This window comes from Metopolophium dirhodum, chromosome 1 (genome assembly GCF_019925205.1).
Source record: "Metopolophium dirhodum isolate CAU chromosome 1, ASM1992520v1, whole genome shotgun sequence".
Lineage (NCBI taxonomy): Eukaryota > Metazoa > Arthropoda > Insecta > Hemiptera > Aphididae > Metopolophium > Metopolophium dirhodum.
The window spans coordinates 70,649,497-70,672,190 of NC_083560.1; the positions used below are offsets into that span (position 1 = coordinate 70,649,497).

Consider the following 22,694-nt stretch of genomic DNA (forward strand, 5'->3'; position numbering starts at 1 on the left):
AATATATTATGTAGTACCTATTCTTTATCTAATCTAAAAACGATTATGAAACACGTGTATGATTTTTCTCGTCCGGTTAATTGGACGTCCGGATGATTGGCGTTCGGATAATTGGAGTTCTACTGTACTGTTAATAATATATTTAAAATAAATTTAAAAAATATAATAGTATAACATATAGATATAAAGCTATATCACTATATCAGTAATGTTGGTGAAACACATAAAAGAATACCGAATTTCAATTTAAGAAAATGCACTCTAAATAAAAAAGCATACAAATATTTTATTCAAAAATGTTATACAACCCCTTTAACAGATAAGAGACACAACACACACTACAGTAAATGTATTAGTTTATTTGTGAAAATCATACAAATATTTTTTAAAACATTCAAGATTATACTCTGTTTTACAAGTTTAATAGATTTTACTGTACGTCTCTAACTACATAGGCGTGAGCAGTTTCAGATAAGTTGCGGTAAAAATGTTTGGGCTCTCATTACTCATTAGACCAATATAAAACTCAGTCAATTAACACAATTGTAGCTAAAGTTAGTTGAGTACAAAATTATAGTAGAAAAAACATTAATTATAACCCTAAATTGTATATGTACACAAAAACTAGTTATTTCATAATGTACTAAACAAATTTATTATTAATATCATATTTTTGATAAATATATCAACTAATAGTTTGTTAAAAATGCAGCTATGTTTTCAAATACAATACACTTATTTGCAAAAAAATACTCTAGGTTTTATATTTGATGGCTGAACCAACCTTATCTAATACTTTAAAGTTAGGTCTGTTAAGTCAGTTAAATCCTATGCTTGCCACACCCAAGTAAATAATAGGTAATAATAAATGGAAAACAGGTTTTAAATAATTTGTATAGTTAAATTTACTTTTTACTTATAATAATATAAAATACCTAACATACTGTATAATAATAGTAGGTACAATTTAGTTGATTAAAATCATAGGGTTTTAATAATGTATATATATATATTATAGATATGAGTATGTGTTTGTTTTTATAATGTATTATAAATAAATTACATTATCATCGATTAGATAAATGTTTTTTAAATTTTAAACTATATTATTTTCATAGTGATAAATGCATAGATATAGGCTCATTTTTTATGTTTAGGTACAGAAAAAACTTCAATAATTCAATGGTTAAATATATAAATTTCAAATGATAGTTTATATTAGTGTTGAAACATCCCAAATTTTTATAACTCTGTCTTGACCAACTGTCACGACACATTTTCGTTGTAAATCCATTGTAATTGACATAACGCTGTGCTTAGTATCATGGAATGTTGCAAGCGGTGTATGACTAAAAATAAATAAATTTGTTAAAACAAATATTATATCAAAATCAAAATCAAACTTACTCTATATTACTGCTGCAGAATTTACAGACTCTTACTGGAAGCTCAAATCCCATGGATGGTATGGTAGATTGTTCTTGGCTACATTTATCACAAAGAGCACGGCCACATGCCCTACAATGATGTTGCCTTGATCCAAATTGTTTGCGTTCAAATATTCCAGTGATGTTCCATAAAAATGGACGGCTACAAGATTCACAATTATCTGATTCAGCCCAAGGAGGTGTCTACATAAGAATTTAAAAAATAATAATAATTAAATGAATAGAAAAAAACGAAATAAAAACTTTAAAATTATTACTTAATGATATTAATATATAATAATATGCAAAATTAATATAATTTAGTCCCAACTAAATTAATGATAAAATATTAAAAAATTAATTGTTATCTTTAGTGTTTGAACTTAAATTATGAGGTTTATCAATTCCATTGTTAGGTGATAACATAACAGAAGTAATGATGTTACTTTATTTTTAACACATTATGTAAATTCATTAGGATTGTTTCCATGTAACAAAAATAAAATGTACATTTATTTTAATAAGAAATTCCTATCCCGTTTCTACTTGTTTCGAGTATTGAGAATAAAAATAATAATAATTATAATATACATGTATATTGGGTATATTGGGTATAAAAATAAATATGAATATATATTTGAATATATAGTTCAGTATTCAATGGTTTAAACCATGTAAATTACTAGAAAAGTTATTTCAAAAAAATTATATTTTTAATTTACTTTTCTCAAAATGTATAAAACATTTCCCATAAACAGGTCAAATAGACTGGTGTTATTATTTTTTTAAATGTTTTCACATAAATATATTTTATAGGTAAATATTAATAATTATTGTTGTATGTTATAATATGTTTAAAATTGTTAACTGTTTATTATTTATAACATTTTTTTAGAATATGTTTTATAAATTATACCTATATGTATAGTATGCTTATCAAATGACAATTGTTAAAATAAATTAAAGAAATACACGATATGAATGGTTTTTTTTTTTGAAACATGGAAGTAATGTAGTTACTCTTTTTTGAATTGAAAAATAAAGAAATTTCATACCATTTTATTAGAGTAATGAATAAAGTAACTTCATTAGTTTTTAAAAGTAACATACCCAACACTATTCAATTAAACAAAAAAAAAACAACTTGTGATGGCGAAATAATAAGAATAAGAATATTATGTAGTAGAATAACAATTTCATAGTAGGTATATAAATAAATGTCATAAAATATATATTTTGTGTTCATTTATGAACACTATTCAAAATGTACTTTAGAAACTTACTTCTTTTCTTTCTGCATTTAAATCCCAAAATACCAAGACAGAATCTTCGCCTGCAGATATTAATTGGTTTTTAGGCGATACAAATGCCAAGGATGTTACTCGATTACTAAAAATAAAAAGTTGAGTAGTTTTTTTTAAATTTTACTTGTAATTATTTTATTAAAATACAATCATTAATTATCATACATTATAATTTATAATTAATGATAATATAATTCAAAATTGTATTTAGATATTGAAAATGCATACGTATGACCATGAAGTTCATAAGCTGTGCCATGACCTCCACCAATATCCCAAATTATAATCAAACGATCATGTCCAGCTGAGAACAAACGCCTTGTAGATGAATCCCAAGTGAGCATCTCAATACATGCAGTATGGCCAGTCAATGTAGTTACAACTTGTAACCCATCAGCTTTTATGTTCAGCATTGTAATATTTCCAGAGTAATCTCCAACAAATGCATGAGCTGATTCAGCATCATATCTGATTTTAGGCAATGTAAGTCAAATTTACTAATATTCTTTATAATATACAATATAGTTATTAAGATTATTATAATATTATAACCACATAAACATGATTTAACAAAATTGTATTTATGATATATACTATTAAATTATTATACATAACTATGTTCATATAAAAAATAACAGTTATTTTATTTACATAGCTACAAAACGCTTATTGAACATGGTAAGTTTTAATTCAAAGGATACTCCAGAGATGTACACCACGCAGCACACACAAAAGGAGGACCAATTGGATTGCCATTTTTAGCATTATGATATTGAAATCTTTTATCACGAGATGTACTTAAAATCCATTGTTCCACTGTACCATCTATGGATACCTCAGTCCAGATCATCCCAGTTATACGGCCATAATGAGCTAAAATATCACCTATGGGCTCCATACGATTGAAATCCTCTTCTAAAATATATTCCTAACCAAATAAAATAACTCATTTTTAATAATTTTCTGTTTATAATCAATAACAAAAAAAAAATAATAATAATTTAAAACTAAACAAATGAAATCAAAAAATGTGTAGTACATAAATAGAAAGACAAAAAATATTACATTTAGTACCTAAAAAATAATTTATGACAATAAATATTTTATTTATCTATTTGAAACAATAAAAAAATGTAAGTGTTTTAAAATAAACTATTATAAAAATATTGTGTTAAACTTACTGATATGGTTCCATTTTCTTGTCCAACAAATAATTGTCTAGATATTGGTCGATAAAATAAATCAACAGCAGGAGAAGGCAAGTAATTGCATATACTTGGCCAATATTGACCTGAATCTCTTTTTAACCATACTCTAACAGATCTGAAAACGTCAAAAATAATTTAATTGATAGACATAGAGAAAATTTTTATTTGAAAATCATATGTAACTATATTATATATCTATAAATTGCCTTTCTAAAAGGTATCTACTGTAATTTTTTATTTTATTAATAATATTATTCTTAAAGTTAATATAAACGATAATTCAATGAAAATTAAAAAAAAGTTTATAAATACATTGTTATTAAATAATAATCAAGCATTTATATTTAATATTTTTAATCAAAATGTTAAGTTCTTGAAAAAATATTAACACACGTTGTTTTTACATAAATGAAAATTAAAATTGATACCAAATAATGAGTTTTCTTTTTTAATTAATTCACAAATCTTTATAGGAAGCAAAGATGGAAATTAATATTAAAGGAAAGAGAGGGAGAGGATAGCCGATGAAGAGAATAAATTAACAGAATAGAAATGACACAAAAATACCCGATATGCATAAAGAAGAGGTGGAAGACAAAGCCATGGAGATGTAGAAAAAGGGTGGCTGACCCCGAATAGTTTGGAGGGAAGAAGAAGAAAATCTATGCAATAAACAAACATGGTAATTTTCCTGATTCTATTATGTTAAAAAGAGTTTTAAAGGAAAACTGTATTAGATTAATTCACTCTAATATTAAAGCTAACAACACAAGATTGGTTTAGTTAAATAAAAATGTGCCATATTGCATAATGTGTGCCAAGAGAGAAAACAAGTTGACATAGCTAAGCAAAGTGTCTCTTCAAGTGTGACCCACCTTCAAATTTTTTGTGTACAATATTTTTGTGCTAAAACAATTTTATAAAATGTATGACTAATGTGGTGACCATCTTTAAAAAAAATAAATAAATAATAAATAGGTAATAATAAAAATAAGAGTAACAGATTATTTGTCTATATTATTAGGTACACATTTTCAATTCCCAGAATATTATTAGTAGAGCATATTAATTTAAGCTTAATAATCTGACTAATCTTATCGCCAAATCTTTGTATTAATTTTGTTAATCAGAAGCCAAGTATTAGAAAGAATCAATTTCTTAAGAACAATATTATACTACCTATCAAGTTTAAAGTTGAATATTTTGATATTACTATTATGTCCATAGGTCTTACAGGTGTGTTGGATATAATCCAAATAATGGTGTCCGACTCCGTAATATTCCTCCACCACTTTATATTATATACATGCATTTGTGAATTTGAGAAACAAAAAAAAATTTGACTTCTAGGAAGTTGATGTAAATTATTACAATATTTCTATAATGTTTTATATAAGTACAAAATAAAATTAATAGTTAAAATAATTAAAAATTTTATTTTTAACGCTTGATTCTTTTTGAATTGATCCAGGCTCCATCCTTACACTCGTTACAAATTTTTAAATTTCTATACATTTATTTTAATTATTTCAATCAACTCTAGTTGCTACAATTATAAATATCCAAAAATAGCTAGGTATATGATATAGTTTTTAGTATTTACTTATCTACAGCATCTACATAAATAACCAAACAAAAAAAAATAGAACAAAGTGAATTTAAAAATTATGTTAATTTAAATACCTATGTGATTTTAATTAATAAATTTGAAATATTTTTAGTCAGTTAAAATCTTCATTCTTTTGAAAAAAAATATATATATCTTACTATGTTTACTATAGATATCAGACCAAATATTAATAAGTTATGGACCGATGATAATGTTAGTGTTATAATATATTCTACAAGTAGTTAGTTTTTATTTTAAGACGTATGTGTAATTCCTATATTCTTTTAATATACAGGTATACATGCAAGATTTTTAAGGAATAAATTAGAGTGTATCGATATATGTCATTTCAATATAGATTGTTCAAGAAGTTACATGTGCGGAATACCGGCGGAACTGGTATCAGACTCTGACTTAGAGTCGGCATATAACGACTATGTGCCAATACGTATTGAATTTATCTTGAAAATCTTGATACTCTTTAATGAACCACTTATTCATTAGTAGATATAATATTTAATGTACTATCAAATAAAATCTTAACCAAACTTAATTAAAAATAATATTACCGATCGCTTGAAACACTAATGACACCATCGGTCTCAGGAATAATGATGGCTTTGTTTACATTGTCACTGCATCCTTCAAGTTTAGCCAGTAATACAGGCTTGCGGTTTGAATTGAATTTATCGTTGCTTGAGCTTGGCCCAGGTTTGATTTGAGCTGCCATTTTTCAATCTCACAGTATTCACAAATATGATTGAATTTTGATAAAAACCAATACTGAACCACACTTACTAAGTGACGAAAATCTTTACTATCTCAAGATACACACATTAATAGGCAAATTAAATACAAATATTCAAGAATTTGGTTTACTTAACATTATAAACGCATACAAAATCAAAGAATTACAACAGATTATTGTGTATGTTTTATGTTCTTATCAACGTAGATAAAACGGTCCCAGAATTTTTAACTTATCATATCGTTCAAACAAACGTTCTATACAGAGTGATTTTTTTATTGTTAATTACGGAACAAGGGAATTCTTTTCCAGATATTAGACGATTAACAATTCCAAAAATGTCCTATTAATTTATCTACATTTAGTTTTTAATTTTTGAAGACATAATAATAATATACTCTGAAAATTCTTTAAAGTAAAATATTAATAAAATCTCATATTTGACAACGATAGGCAAAATTTCACTCTGTATACCAGTTGAGCATCGAACTATCGAAGGGGGCGGCTCCGAGTTCAGCCGGGCTAAGCTCGTCCCCTCTGTAAAGTGTTGCTGGCGTTCAGCGTTGTAGCATAGTACTGAATGCTTATCATGACAAATTTAATTTAATTTTTCAAGACTCATTAGTCTTTGTACTGATAGTCATGACAAAATAGATAGGCATTTCAACAACAATACGTATTTGAATATTGTTTGTGCATCTTATTCTTTCCTATGTGTTAGGTTCTCCGATCTTCATGCTTTGAAGCCGATTATGAGAACGTAACACAAAGTAAAAAGTGTTAAGTGGAGGGGATGCATATAACAATTTTGCTAACATTACTAGTTACTACATTAGTGTCTAGTGACACACCTATATATTTTGTCATGCTATTTACTTTTTAGTACTTACTACTTTTTTAAGTATTAGGTAATTAAAATATTTAAACTAAAAAATTATTTTCCTTCACCAACCTACTAGCCATCTAGCTAGGTAAAAAATAATATTACATAATTCATTATGTGTTAGTAAACTGTAGATAGTAGGTACTTTCTATCATCATTTATATTATGGTTTTTGAATACTTTAATACTTTTAATAATACTTATGTACTATACAAAATTAACCGCTCCATACAAAATTAACCTGATTACCAGGTCATGCCTACTAAGACCATAAATCCCACATTTGGGGGCATTATATCGCTTTTGAAATCTGCGTCCCCCTTTTAAAATTGTACCGCTTTTGTCCTTCATTTACAAAAATTCAATACTTCAATTTTTATGAAAATAAATTGTTAACTATATACGGTCATGAGTCTATGGTTAATGGTTATAGACATATTGTAGTTATAAAATGTCCACCATTGAGGTAGTGACCGCTGACTATTATCATAATTCAATCCCAAACTAATATTATATAATTATAGTTATATTATAAATGCTTATGCATACCTACTAAGATTTATAAAAAGTAGTACCTATTCAAAAATATATTAATTTTATATAAAAGTAAAACTAATTAGTGAAGTAACTAAGTAGTAAATATCTTATTATTTTATCTAATAAGTAATAAGTATCAATAATTCTTAAGAGGATGTCAGCGCACTATTTGTTTTCTCTCTCTGGCCCACGCGCAACATAGACAAAACGCATTTGCGCAGAATCGTTTTTTATATATTTTTAAGTAATCTTAGAGTAAAATCACCCATTATAAAAAAGATAGAGAATAATATTTTTGAGGGGATGTCATATCGATTTTATATTTTATTGTTATTTGACTTTCAAAATAAACAAAAAATTGTTGTAAATTTAAATTATGTTTAAATTGTTTTGAGACAATATTTAGACAAATCAATTTGTCATTCTCTCAAAAATATCGTTCTCTATCTTTTTTGTAATGGGTGATTTTACTTAAAAATTACTTGAAAACAGAAAAAACGATTCTGCGCAAATGCGTTTTGTCTATGTTGCGCGTGGGCCAAAGAGAGAAAACAAATAGTGCGCTGACATCCTCTTAATAACTTTAAGAAAACGTACCCCTTTTGGACAGGAAAATTAGGGTCACACAATTATTGCCTATATCACTAGTTTATCCAACAAATAATTGATTTGAGAAAAGTTGTACCATTTACTAGTTATTCAACTAAACAGTCCTTAATTAATTGGTATAAAAAAAAAATGTAAATATACCTGGCTACCTAAGTAAATGTAATAAATCTATACCTAATATGCATTAGAATTGTTATTAAGATACACATTTACATATAATTTAGAGTGTATTAATGTATTAAGATTAATACTTTAGTTGGTTTTTACTTTTTAGTATCAGTAGTATCAAAGTTTTTTTTTTAAACTAAAAATGATTCCTTTATTAGCTAATATACCACAGATTAGTTTAGTATACAGTAACCTAATCACCACTAGAAATATTGATTGAGCTGGCATGCGAATAGGATACCTATAACATAAAGTTAACAACACTAATGTGAAGTGTGGACTATTCCAGTATAAAAACAATAAATTATTACAGGTATTAAGTATTTTTGGTATAATATATTTATTTTATTTAAAAAAAAAACCTTACACTCATTAGACCTCAGCATTATTTAAATATCATTTTATTGGGATATAAAAATTATATATATGTAAATTTGACTTACTAGGACCAACTACTATAATGTACTATTTAATTATATGCAATATGTCTTTGTATAAATGTATTAAACATCTTCATTTTTAATGAGGTTTCATCAATGACTTATAAATAGATAAAAGAGTGTGTACATTTATGTTGCCCAAATTAGAGTAAAAAAAAAAGGTAATCTTTATATAAATATCAACATAGTACATTAGTACCTAATAATGTATTTTATAAATAAATTAGAGTAAAAATAATAAATTAACACACACATTTGGTAGTCAATAATATAATATTAGGTAATATGCCTTTAAATCTATCATATATCTAATTCATAATATTCATGGTAGATCACACATGATACAACAAATACTACATTTGTGTAATTACAGAAAATTAAAATAATAACTGGTCATCCCGATATTATTTTTTTTTTTCACAAGATAACTATTTGGTGAACTACTTCCATTAAGTTACAAGGCAAAAACAATTTTACGTGTATTATAGAATTTTAATTTAATAATAATTAAATTTAATATAGTGTATATAAGTATAAAATATTAAGTACCATGTTGTACTCAAAAAATTAAAAAGTTGAATTGTAAAATAGCCATTAAGATTAAAAATAAAAATGTTGGTATCTATAGATTCACTATCAAACATAATTAATTATATTAAGTTTATGAGCTCCAATATTCATTGAGTCCTTTCAAGCTTATTTTAAATAGACATTGACTATATCAGATACTATTTCCAACTGATTATCACAATCAAATGCTTTAAATTAATAAAACTACAAAAAAAATATCTAATTTTTTTTTCTAATCTTGCCAAATAAAATATATACAAATAACAATTACATCAGTCACTAATATTAACACTAGATGAATAGAAAATCAATTAATCAAATAAACATAAGGTTAGAATCCCTTTAACTGATAATTTTACAATAGAATAATGTATATGAATTATATTTTATACTTTTCAATATAAAGACTAATTTATTTTTGCTAACTATTATTTTAAACTAGATGATTTAATAAATTGTTTTAATCAAAACTATGACAGAAGTTATATTGAAAATTAATTCAATTTACAAAATTAAAATTTTGTTATTAAAATATCTATGTTATACACATAAAAATTGTTTTTTAAAATTATAACTCAATCAATTTCAACAGGTCTGGACTCCAAACAAGTTAATATAGTTTTTATCAATCAAAAGACATTAAACTGTGTATCTAAAAAACTATTATGAACATTTATTTTTGCAAACATTATATTTTGGTAAACATTTTTAGGAATGAAATACGTTTTTGCCCATTTCTTTAATTTTATCTCTTGATGTAATCAGACTGAATGCTGTAGCAAGACTGAATCCAATTAAACCACCAATACCACATCTTCTAAGACCACCTGAAATATTATTATATAATAATATAAGTTTAATAATTATGAAATATATAGTAAAATATAAATAAAGATTATGCCAAGTAAAAATAACAATTGTGCTATAATTATTTATCTGTTATAGAAAAAGTCATAACTGATTTATATTCAAAAGTTATGAAGCATGGATTCACTTTGTAAAATTATTTTCCATCTCTACTTTAAAATATTAAATTTATAAGAAACAGTAACAATTAAAAATATTAGAACTGAATATATATGTTTTAATCAAAAACAATAAAATATAAAAATAGTTTATTATTATTTTCACTTTCTAATTTAAATAGTTTAGATTCTGAGCAGAAATTTTTTATAATGAATATCTTTTCGTACTTAAAACTTAACTGACAAAACTTGTGTGGGATACCTTTAGTGTTTGATTCATTCAAAAATAAAGTTCATTTTTTCATTAAAAAGTATTGTTGAAAATTCTCAATTAAAACAACTACAACATTATCTAACTATACAAAAGTGAAATGAAAATCTTTGTACAGGGTAAACTCTGGAACTACTTATCAGATCTTCTTGATTTTTAAACAAAAAAGTATATCACGGAGGTTATTATGAAAGAAAATTTTAGGAAAATCCGCCGGAAAAGTAGGAAATCGGGCATGTTTGTTGATTTGTATTATTATTTTTTGTCAATATATATATAATGAATGTTTGTGTGCAGATTAGACCTCTGGAAAGAAGATAAGCTAATTAAAAAAGAATTAAATTTGGTTTTTTTTATTCATCAGATTTTAGTACGGTTAGGTTAGGTTAGAATTATGTATTAATTAAATATATTAATCTACCTTATTATACCAAACTTGGTATAACTTTGATACTTTAGAGTTAAATCATACACTTACGTGCAAACAGTGCGGGGTCCGCAATCTACCACAGGCCTACCTCATAATATACTGCTGCAGAATTTTTATTCCGGGCAACAGAAAAGTTAAGATAATATTTAAACACCATACACCGAATATTAGATAACGAATTGAACAAAGTTTGAGTCATATAGAGTTGGTACATTTATCGGGCAACAAAGTGCACGGGATCAGCTAGTATTTATATAAATACTAACTTGTAGCTTTGTATAAAAGTCCAGTGCTTGTTCCTGCTACGATTGTATTAAGCTCATCTTCACATCCCCGGGTTTTTTCTAATATGATACCAAAGATACTATAGTATACAGATAATGTTCCAAATGTATTAGACAAACGGGCTCCATTTTTAAAAACACTATTTAAGATCCTGCAAATGAATATAACAATATTAGGTACTTTCTAAAGTAAATCAATAAATCATAACATTAATAAATATTACTGTGTTCTATTGTATGTACTAGTTTGATTTTCCATAGATGTCATTTTTATACCACTGTATATTCCACGTATGCCACCAATTGTAGCACCAATCAAACATGATGTACCAATTTCTGTAAATGACAATTCAAAACGCCCACGTTGCTTGGAACCAGCTCCTTCCAGAAATATATATTCTGGCTGAGATGACTGAGGTAGAAGTTGAGGGTCATAGTTTAAATATGGAGATGGAACTGATGGAAAACTGGTTAACATTCCTCTATTGGCTAATCCAAAAGTAATAGAAAATATGGTGAGTAAATAATTTAATATTATTAATATGATTGTAAAAATACGTATTTTTTTTTTTTTGTTTATTATATTTAAAATGTAACAGCATATTAATGCTCTTACAAGTTTTATAAAAACAATATTAACATTTAATATTATAATATAGCATACAACATTTATGTAATTATACTTATGTAATTATACTAAGTTCAGGTTAAGATTGAACCGCTCGCTCGACCAAAACACGTTTTTTTTGTGCGTTCTGGACACTGGTGGGAGCGTATACACGACGGCCGGCTATGACTGTCGGCCAATCACAGAACGCATATTCATCGCATGAGGGATCGGGCACTTTTTGGCGGCTCAGTCTGAGTGCACGACGCGGTTTAATCTTAACCTGAACTGAGTATAGTGATATCGATATGATACTAATGTATACAAAACAATCGGGATTACGGTTTCAGATATTATACAATATTGCAGGGGAACTAAATATAGATAATTTTAATGAGGTTTGTTAATAAAAAGTTTAATATTAGAAATAATTACTGTTATGTGAACTTTGTTGTGAATTTGTTTAAAATTACGGTCTGTAGAGAAATTAAATGGATTAATTTTTTGAATCTGGAGTAATGGATGTTGGTTGTATTGATTTACGTGACAACGTAAATTAAATTAAATTAAATTAGGTAGTACTGTTTTAATTGTTATCAACATAGCTAACATAAATAAATATAGGTACGACTTATTTATCTTTAATAGCACACCACCACAATTGATTTTTTTTATATTATACACAAGCTAGAAAAAGTATTTTTAATTGTAAGACCAAAAAAATTTTCTTGGAGTTGATTGGTATAAATAAGAATGTTATTTTTTTTTCATGTGATATTAGGTCAGCCCTAATATTGGTCCATAGAGGTATCTGTTGTACCTATATGTAGAGTAAGAATACATAAAATTGACAGTCAAATACAACAAATCAACACATGATGGCACTAAGAACTATAAAGTATCATTAAAATTTCAATGAAACACAATACGTTAGTAGGTCAAAGAAAAAATTACATAATATATATATATTATTGGTATATATATTATACATATTATGTCTTAGTCAACCTGTGTAATTATTATAATCTAAAACAGTTATTATTGATGGAAGTGTTTAATTGTTGAAAAATCATGGAAAATTGTTGAAATAATATAACACATTTAAAGGACAATGAAACTAGTATTACTAAGTATTTAAAAAATATCAAACTAAATAGGTACCTTTATCGTCGCCCTCTAAACTGAACATTTTCTTTTCTGAAGGTGGTAAATAACTGTTCATAAATATTTGATTCTTCAAGAATAAAGGTTAGGTTGATTTACTATATTCTCCACAGTAGAAAAACTGTACAACGAAAAACACACTGTCGAAGTTAACAATTTAATATGATAAGACAGCAACTCAGCTCAGTGATTATGTATCCGTATTGATTCCTGTATCCGTGTTTGACGCGTAAGTTGTGAGCATCAATCCCACACCAAGTTCCCTAAATAATTGGAAGATTTCGTTCATCAATGGTGAAACATGCAGCAATGTAAACTAAATGTACCTACAAGTCAACTTGTATAGAACTTATGAAAATGTTGAGAAGTCTTACGAGTATACCACAGTCAAATTAATAAATAATTAAATAATATGAATTTGAGAATTAACTTACTTAAGAATTCAAGGCTACGCCGAATGCCGATCGGCGATCAAGAACGATCAGTATTTTTTTGGTTATGTTTTATCAATACAAATTATAATACGAAAAACTCGAGAGATAACGCGTGGTGGTGGTAGTAGTACTGCGAAATAATCAACATCAGCGCTACAGCTGCTGATGCAGCAAGCTGTCGCCAAGACGTGACGGACGCATGCCTACTGCCAACTGCCAAGCGCCGGTGCGTAAGTATGGTGGAGGCTTTTTTGGAGGTCATCATCTATCAGTTATCGTTAAATGAATAGTATACATAATTTGACACCAGTAACTGTACATCACCATTTCCTTCGTATTATATGGCAATAAATAATAATAATATTATTACAGAAACAGAATAAATTAATTGATTGCATTGAATTATTCACAGCGCGCCCTCCTCTCGGTGACCTGTATTCAGCTGGGCCAGTATACCTACTATTATAGTTATAGTTCAGTTGTAGTTCAGTTGGCTGGGCTGGTTCATAGACCTATAAACTAGGTATTTATAGCCTTATACCCAGGTCTATGGGCTGGTTAGCTCCATTATTTCGTTTATAATATAATTTAATATAGGTACCTACCTAATAGATAATATGATTTTACTTTTTATAGTATTATTATTTATCTCAATTCTCAGCACATATAAAAATATTAATTTTTATCAATAACAAATATAAGGTAGGTACTCAGTACTAAAGTAATTACAGTCGGGTCTCGATAACTCGATTTTTTTAAAACATTTTCCTAGGGACAAAAAAAAATTTGAGTTATTGAGGTTTTCGAGTTATCGAGACTCGACTGTATTTATGTTTGAAACTGTCAAGTAGGTAATAATATAAGTATTCACTATTCGACTAATAAATTCAAATAGGTATATTATGTCGAATTGTCAAACACCTGAAACATGTTCTACTATTTGAGTATACGTAATGCATGTTTGTTAGTAATTACTACTCGTAATTAGTATATTTACCTATTGTCTTAGATTCTCCAAAGCGGAGCAATGAATGTATTAAATTTACAATGATTTTTTTTTGTGTCTGTTTCTACCGTTAGGAACAGTAAAATCTTGAACTTTGAGGGTGGTTTCTAGTTTCTACTTTCTGATACCAAATTGGGTCTAGCTGGTACTTCTAGGAGATCAAAAGTAAAAAATCCTCTGAACATAATTTTTAAATCAATGGGAAATAAAAAGCATATCAATTATTAAGGAAAAGCAGGAATCTAGAAAATCGTTTGATGTGAACTCGTTATTTTATTTGTGAATATCTAAATTTGTCAAAATGTTGTTTTAAAACATCAATCCTAAGCTATAAAAATTGAACTTTTTGTACATTTTTAACATCTAAATAACTTACAAATTGTCATGAATCTGTCAAATATTTAAACTTTGAAATGTGACTTGGTGTGGCGCAGTGCGTGCACTCAACTGCGGAAACGTACGGAGTGTACGTAACGGCCAGCTTTGCTAGTTCCCGGATGGGTAACCACCCGGGATTTTTAGCAACAAATCCTTGCCACACATACAAAAACGTGTTTTCAACCGTTCCTCCCCCTACTAACAACCTACAAACAAAATAGCTAATGGCTTAAGTTACCAGGCTCAGGCTCAATTAAAAAAAAAATTAAACTTTGAATGCTTACAATAGCTATAAAAAAAACCATGCCTTTGTATCTTTAATATTTTTGAACTGCTATTAATACAATTTATGAGGAACCTTGCATTATATTTTTAGGCTTTTTGACTAATAATTTTATCAATACCTATTTAATATTTATGGAAACATTGTTTTTTTAAATAATAATATAAATGTCAATAAATAAATCAAAAAGAGTTAAAATATTTAAAAACTATTATCACAGATATAAAATTATAAAATAAAATATAAACATTTAGTAAAAATTTTAAATATCTATGGTTATTGGTTTTGTGACATATTTACATAGGTAGTTGTAAATAGGGTTTGAAATTTGGGAGGGGGGCTGTAGCTCAGGTCTATACTTGATACTTAGACTCTTATGATGCTTTTAAATTATAGTAGTAAAATCATTAGTTTTGGGGGGGCTAAGCCCCCCTGCCCCCTTCCCTATTTGCACCTATGAGTATAATATATAGATTCAAAAAAAATAAGAAACCGTTCGATTTATAATTCATTTTTTTTAGATTCCTAGCTGAGCGATAAATGTAAGTATATAGATTTAACAATGTGTTTTTTTATTTGTGTCTGTCATCAGTCATCACCTTTTGCCTTTTGGAACAGGCAAAAATGCATACATTTTCTTCAACAGCATATTTTTTGGTATGGCTGGTAAGAAAATGAATCTAATTGGTACCTAATTTGGCCTTTAGGACCGAGGGGGTCAAACGTAAAAAGTAAAATAGTTTTCAAAAGCGTCAGGAAAAACTCAGAATTTTACCTAAAACCAGTTTTTGAAAAAATCGAATTTTGTTTTTTAGTGTAACTTTGAAAATAACTGAATATAGATGACAGTTTTACTTATTGTAAAAACAATTTCTATGCACCAATTATGCAACATAACATTTTCGAAATATTGTAACTCTTTTTGAGCTATTTATAGGTAGGTATAATAAAATTTCAAGTTTTATTAGTTTTTTTTTAACTATTGTCGACACAACATTTTTCGGTAGGTTGAAAAACTTGAAAATGTAACACATTTTGATGTTAGTGGAAATTAAAAAAAAAGTTAAGCGTAAATCTACAATAATTTTTTATGAGCGTCTGATGTTAAAAATTGGACAAAATTCATCAAAATCATGAAAATTAACAAATTTTTTCGAGTTAGTAATTCATAAAAAATGTTCTAATTATATCTGAAAATGTAATACAAGATTCCTCTTAAGTTTTCCAACATTAAAAAAAAAATATTTACAATATATACCATTGAATTCAAATTAACACCATCCATTACAATGATCCACTTGTAACCAGTTACCGCTTTTCTTTAATGCATGGCATTTAATAATTTTTAACAATATTTATAATTTAAATATACCTACCGACTTCCAATAATATATAGATTACATAACACAGTATATTTATTAATCACCTATATCCTATACTTACCTAATAAATAAATGAATAAAATATTATACTATTATAGCCTACAGGTACGAGTTACCTACAGGCTGTACTGCTGTAGTACAGGCTGTACAATACTGCAGCTACAGATACTCCAAGTATGATAATTGATAACATTAAAACTAATTTAATATTAATTTTACTGATATTGGAAAAAAAATTTCAAAATAGGTAGGTAGTTAGAAAACTTTTTCATAAAATTCAATACATCGTAGAAACTAGAAGCTACATACCTTCTTGAATTTTTTTTGTGTTGCAAAACAGTACTTATGCAACACCTATATAAATGTTTTGATGTTGCAAGTTGGAGTTTTCAACACCCGAATTACGCCACTGAAGCATAGATATTTCATGAAAATTAAATATTAAATTAACTAAATGGATTGAAAATGTAATGCTTTGGTTTATTTTTAAAATATCTTAATGATTATCCAACGTGTAGGTACATATATGGTAATTAGATAAGAGTAAGACATATTTAACATTATACATTATTGTATTGAGGTTTGACAACTTATCAAAATATAAAGACTAATTTAATAAAATTGAATCACCGGTTCTTACAAATTATTAAATTTATCAAAATGTGTCCAATGCCCTTATATAGGTACAAATCCCAGTGGTACCTACTATAAGGATGCTAACACTGCTAACTGTTAAGCATTATTAAATTTATATTTTGCCGATTAATACTATAATCTACCAGAACTAAAATAAGTCATTGAAAAAAATATTTATCCAATGCCCAATTTATTTAAATTAGTAAAAGTTAGCTAATTTCCTCAGTAATGGCTTTCTCGTGAGCGTATCTACTTCATATCTATTTCAGCTATATGCTCGTAATTTCTCTGCCTCTTCCCACATTCAAAATATTACAATATTTTATTCATTTAATTAGCATGTATTTGTACGACAATATTTACGTAATTTGAACTTTGTATTTTAGATTATGCGGAAAACCAAAAATGTCTAGTAGGGTCCTGATTCCTGGGCCCTGGAGAAACACTATTAAGCATTTCAGCTAATATTATATTATGTTTATATAAGAATTTATTTACATACCAATATATAGCATGTAATTAGCATGCATTTAGTTCTGAAATGCACAAGTCACTCCTGAACTCTTCCACCTTTAATAATATATAATTTATAAATCAATTTACTGTTTTTGAGCTTTTCCCTAGCCCTCCAAAATATGAAACAATGAGGGTTTTCAATAAATACTATCTCAAACATTTTAGTTTTCTAATTGATTTACGTGAAAACGGGATTAAAATCCGGTCTTGTAAGAAATACTTTTTAAATTGTATTTAAATACAGGTGTAAGTACACCCCCATTCAAAAGTACTGAAAATATATTTCAAATACTTTAAACTTTAAAGTAGATATTATGTATTTAAGAAGTAAGAACAAATGGGAATACTTGGCAAAAATACGTTTCAAATACTTTTTTAAATACTTTTTAATTTTACTTGGGTAGGTATTTAATTGTACAAGTAGGTAAGACAATTTATTTTGTTACCAGTATTTAGTAGGTAATTAGTAATAACTGTAAAATTGGGTGACTTCGGACACATGGAATTTGGATTCCAGTGTCTTGTAGTAATCTTATAATTTTAGAATACACCTTTAATGGCTTTAATAACAGTTGAAAACGGGAACTTCACGTTAATATCAATTATAACCTCCATATAAAAAATAATGTTATCATACCACATGTTATGGAGGTAAATACAAAATATTATATTTTTGGATTTTTAAATTAAATAACTTATTACAACAGTAGCACACTAGCACAACAACAAATAAACATACCTAATTGATTACGGTTTTCAGTAATCTACTCGTTAACTATTGTCTGTGTTAATTGTTATATTATTGTTAAGTTATTTAATCTCACACTGTAGTGTTAACTGTTAAATCGTCTTAATTATTACAAAACTTGGGGTGACTTTGGACAACACATTTATTACTATGTCGGAATATATCCAGGCCCCAGATCATATATCAAAATTGTACAAGGTCGTTTGTATAAGAATTAAGAATTATAAGCCTAAGGAAATTAAAAATGTAGTTAATGCTGTTGGATAAAAAAAATTATAATTATATAAGCAAAAATATAAAAGTAAAAATAAAGTTCACATTTTTATAGAACAGTAAAGAATTATATTTTTAGAATATTAAATAAATTATGTTGTATTTGCGATAAATGTATGGGGTTTTTTAGATTCTGAGCGAAGCGATGAATGTATTGATTTTATAATGATGTGTGTTTTTTTTTTTATATTTTTTATTTATAATTTTTGTGTCTTTTTCTTCAACATTTTCTTCAACAGTAACTTTTCTGATAGGAAAGTGAATCTAGTTGGTACTTTGGGGGGTCAAAAGTTAACATTTCCCAGTAATTTTCAAAAGCGACGTGAAAAACAAAAGAAAATTTAAGGGAAAACGGGAATTTTTCCGCAAAATCTGTTTTTGAGAAAATCGATTTTGGTTTTTGGTGTAACTCTAAAACAAATGACCGTAGGTACATGAAATTTTGACTGAATGTTTATACTAGCATTTTCTATACACGATAAAATTTTCCGAATCTTTTGTCTTATTTTGAGCTGTTCAAGGACATTTTCAGTTTCCATTTTTTTTAGTTTTTTTTTTTTCTATAAATATCAATAAAATTTTATTTGTTGGTTATAAAAAAGCTTGAAAATTTAATGCAAGACTCCTGATATATTGTTACAATAGCAGTTGAAAAATATTAAAAATACATCGGCACAATTTTTTTTTTATAAGCATTTAAAGTTTAAATGTTGACAAAATACGGAAAAATCACGAAAATTAGCAAATTATTTTGAGTTGAGAATTCATAAAAAAATTTCTTTTTAAATCTAAGATTTGAAAATATAATATAAGATTACTCATAAGTTTGTCTACCTTTATCAAAAAAAAAATATCTACAAGAAAGTCAAATTAAATTTTTATGAGCGTTTGAAATTCATATTTTTACAACATTTGATATTCACTCGATTTCCCATGTAACGATTTTGCTATTTCGTTGTTATTCAAAAACGAATAACTGTAGATACATAAAAATTTTACTGAATGTTTATATTTTCATTTTCTGTAATACCATACAATTTTGAAAATATTTCGACTCTTTTTGAGCTGTTTACGGACATTGTCAGTTTTCAATTTTTTTAGTTTTTTTTCTATAAATATCAATAAAATTTTATTTGTTGGGTAAAAAGCGTGAAAATTTAATGCAAGACTCCTGATATAATGTTACAATAGCAGTTGAAAAATATTAAAAATACATAATCACAATTTTTTTTTATAAGAATTTAAAGTTCAAATGTTGACAACATTTATCAAATTTAAAATTTAATAATTATTTTCTAGTTAAAAATTTATAAAATGTTCAACTTTTATAGCTAAGGATTGAAAATTTTAAACAAGGCTTCACGTAAATATGATATATATAAATTACTTTATTCACAATAATATCATCAAATATACTTATTTCATAGGCTCCTGACTGACTGACCGTTTTCGCTCAGAATCGTTTTTCTTATACGATGATATTATATCATTGAATTCAAATTTAACACCATCCATTACAGTGACCCACTTGTAACCTATTGTACAGCAGAGCGATATCCACTTACCCACCTTTTTTTATTTCAATTTATTAGGTACGTTTATTTTAAAAATATATATATTGTCCGAAGTCAACGTATAGCAATTTTAATATGATTTTATGTGAAATAGGTTCGTGTCCGAAGTCAACCGTTTTATAGGTTAACTTCGGACAAACTTTAACTTTTTATTAGAGTTCGTTAATGAAGTTAAATTTTAGTTTTAACTATAATACTTATACCTATAGTGGTTATTTTTTGTGACATTTTTACTTTAATATACAATCATAATAATAAAAAAAAAAAAAAACATGAAAAGAGGTATGAAGTCACCCCATGCAGTTTACGGTACTAGTTGTTAATTATACCTATTTATTTAAAATTGGAATGTTACATTTAAATTTAAGTACCTATAACATTAGAAATTTAGAAATTTATATACCACCTACTTCATTTTGTACTGAAAAATGCAAATAAATAAAAAATGGTTAAATGATTTAGTCAAGCCCGGGGGCTGTGTATGGTTGATTTTTTATCATGCACTATTTGATTATTGCAAATATAATTTATGGTTATCAAATCTTAAACATTGAAAAAAAGTCATGGTGAATATCCCTCATAATACGTTTTTTTATGAATTTATTGTCACATTATGCATGTCATTTATATAGGTAGTTATTAGGTATAGTGTTAATAAATAGGTATAGCTATCTTAGGTAGGCAAGATTGTCTGCCATATACGTAGTACCTAATATGTATTATGTACTATAACGAGTGACGATTGACAATGATTGAATAAATTAAATTAATGCCTATTCAATGCATTTAAACAATTTAAAGATAAGTAATAAAATCCAAAACTCAATATTTACAATTCACATTATAAAAAAACAATGTATACATTCGTGTATTACCGTGAATACTAATTACAGCAATTATTATATCTACTAATTTAAACACTTGTAAATTGTAATTGAATCAATTATAATAATAGATATTGATAAATTTATAACTATACACTTTACAATTCATATCACAAAAAACCCTGTATACATTGGCGTATTACTCACTATTACTGTAATATTACTAACCACAGCAATTAATATACTAATTTGAACACTAGTAAATTGTAATAAAATCAATTATTATAAACACTTATAAATTTAATAAATAGCTAATAGTTTTATTTAAATTTGTTTTAACATATATTATAGAATACACATTGTGTATTACACCATCTTAAATTCAATATTATGCTAATAAGATTGTCTGAGACAAAGAGCCAACAGAGATTTTTACATTAAATTAGGAAAACAGGAATTTGCCTAAAAGACTCCAGTTAAGAAGCCTGCACTCAATGACAACACTTTCAATTTTTAAATATATAGTTATTAGTTTATTACTTATTTTAGATTACCTACTCACTATAGTTGTGGTCGTGCAAGAAGTGGCATATAGCTATAGCTGTAATGATGTTTGTATATTTCATAATTTATTGGTTTAATTTGTAAATAATACGAAGAATACTCAATACAACTTTACTATACAATTATGGTCTATATTATATAATATATGTGCGAATTATATCATCAGTTAATATAGTAATATAATATATACCACTGTCATTTTATTTCGTAATAATAATCTTCTATTCGTTCAAAACTCTTATACAATAATTATTAGTATAATTATAGCGTTGTAAAATTAGAGTGATATTATGTTTCGCGGTTGAATATTTTATAGTTTTTTTTAACCCATTATATACTACTATGTTTATTAGTAACTAAAATAAATTTATTTTATCAATAATAAATGATAATGATAGTATTGTTACTTATATCTTTAATTTTTTCTACTGATTTATGTACTCCATATAACTATTGTATAATAGTGTACCTACATGACCCTATAAGTACCAACATGACTCTGGACTGTTTATATTATAATTTATAGGTTTATAAAATAAACCCATATTAACCTTAATAGCTTAATAATTATTTTATAAATAAAATTTAATTTCTTGTGAGGTGGCACAGCTGGGAGCCTTCCTACTTTACAATTAATGTTCCTGAGTCAAATGTTATTTTATGTCACCACACTTACTCATTATACCTGTAGTATAGATTGTAAATATATTTTTAAATAATAAAAAAATACAATTTTAAATTAAAAATTAAAAAAATTTATAAAATCTTGTTCATTTCCTGATTTTTTTTAGTAAATGTCTGCAGCTTCTAACTCTTTTAGAGTTTTACTTTGTTTAAAGGCCTCCCAATTTT

General features: G+C 26.5%; 2 protein-coding genes across 5 annotated transcripts; both read right to left on the bottom strand.

The window, feature by feature from the left end:
* Positions 1–266: 266 nt before the first annotated feature.
* Positions 267–6,767, bottom strand: LOC132934304 (WD repeat and FYVE domain-containing protein 2). The gene is made up of 7 exons (XM_061000591.1): positions 6,118–6,767; positions 3,913–4,054; positions 3,433–3,659; positions 2,960–3,199; positions 2,711–2,816; positions 1,408–1,631; positions 267–1,349 (listed from the first exon to the last, which is right to left on the bottom strand). The coding sequence occupies exons 1-7, from the start codon at positions 6,276–6,278 to the stop codon at positions 1,214–1,216; spliced, it is 1,236 nt and encodes a 411-aa protein (XP_060856574.1). The 5' UTR covers positions 6,279–6,767; the 3' UTR covers positions 267–1,213.
* A 3,389-nt stretch (positions 6,768–10,156) lies between these two features.
* LOC132934305 (mitochondrial import inner membrane translocase subunit Tim23-like) lies at positions 10,157–13,816 on the bottom strand. Of its 4 annotated transcripts, none has more exons than XM_061000593.1 (5): positions 13,659–13,816; positions 13,222–13,487; positions 11,678–11,942; positions 11,436–11,605; positions 10,157–10,330 (listed from the first exon to the last, which is right to left on the bottom strand). In XM_061000593.1, exons 2-5 carry the CDS (start codon positions 13,280–13,282, stop codon positions 10,212–10,214), a joined length of 615 nt encoding a protein of 204 aa, XP_060856576.1. In that variant the 5' UTR covers positions 13,283–13,487; positions 13,659–13,816; the 3' UTR covers positions 10,157–10,211. The 4 variants fall into 4 exon arrangements, with proteins under 4 accessions (XP_060856576.1, XP_060856575.1, XP_060856578.1 ...); XM_061000592.1 differs by having other exon boundaries at positions 13,555–13,764; XM_061000595.1 differs by having other exon boundaries at positions 13,551–13,764.
* Between the last annotated feature and the right edge of the window lie 8,878 nt (positions 13,817–22,694).

Excerpts from the sequence above, each read along its gene's own strand:
- LOC132934304 (XM_061000591.1), bottom strand. The coding sequence starts at position 6,278 with ATGGCAGCTCAAATCAAACCTGGGCCAAGCTCAAGCAACGATAAATTC. Across the intron at positions 3,660-3,912 it reads AAGAAAATGGAACCATATCA|GAATATATTTTAGAAGAGGA; the intron begins GTAAGTTTAACA and ends TTATTTGGTTAG. Across the intron at positions 1,632-2,710 it reads TAAATGCAGAAAGAAAAGAA|ACACCTCCTTGGGCTGAATC; the intron begins GTAAGTTTCTAA and ends ATTCTTATGTAG.
- LOC132934305 (XM_061000593.1), bottom strand. The coding sequence starts at position 13,282 with ATGAACAGTTATTTACCACCTTCAGAAAAGAAAATGTTCAGTTTAGAG. Across the intron at positions 11,943-13,221 it reads TTTAGAGGGCGACGATAAAG|CCAATAGAGGAATGTTAACC; the intron begins GTACCTATTTAG and ends CTTTTGGATTAG. Across the intron at positions 10,331-11,435 it reads ACTTTTATACAAAGCTACAA|GTGGTCTTAGAAGATGTGGT; the intron begins GTTAGTATTTAT and ends ATAATATTTCAG.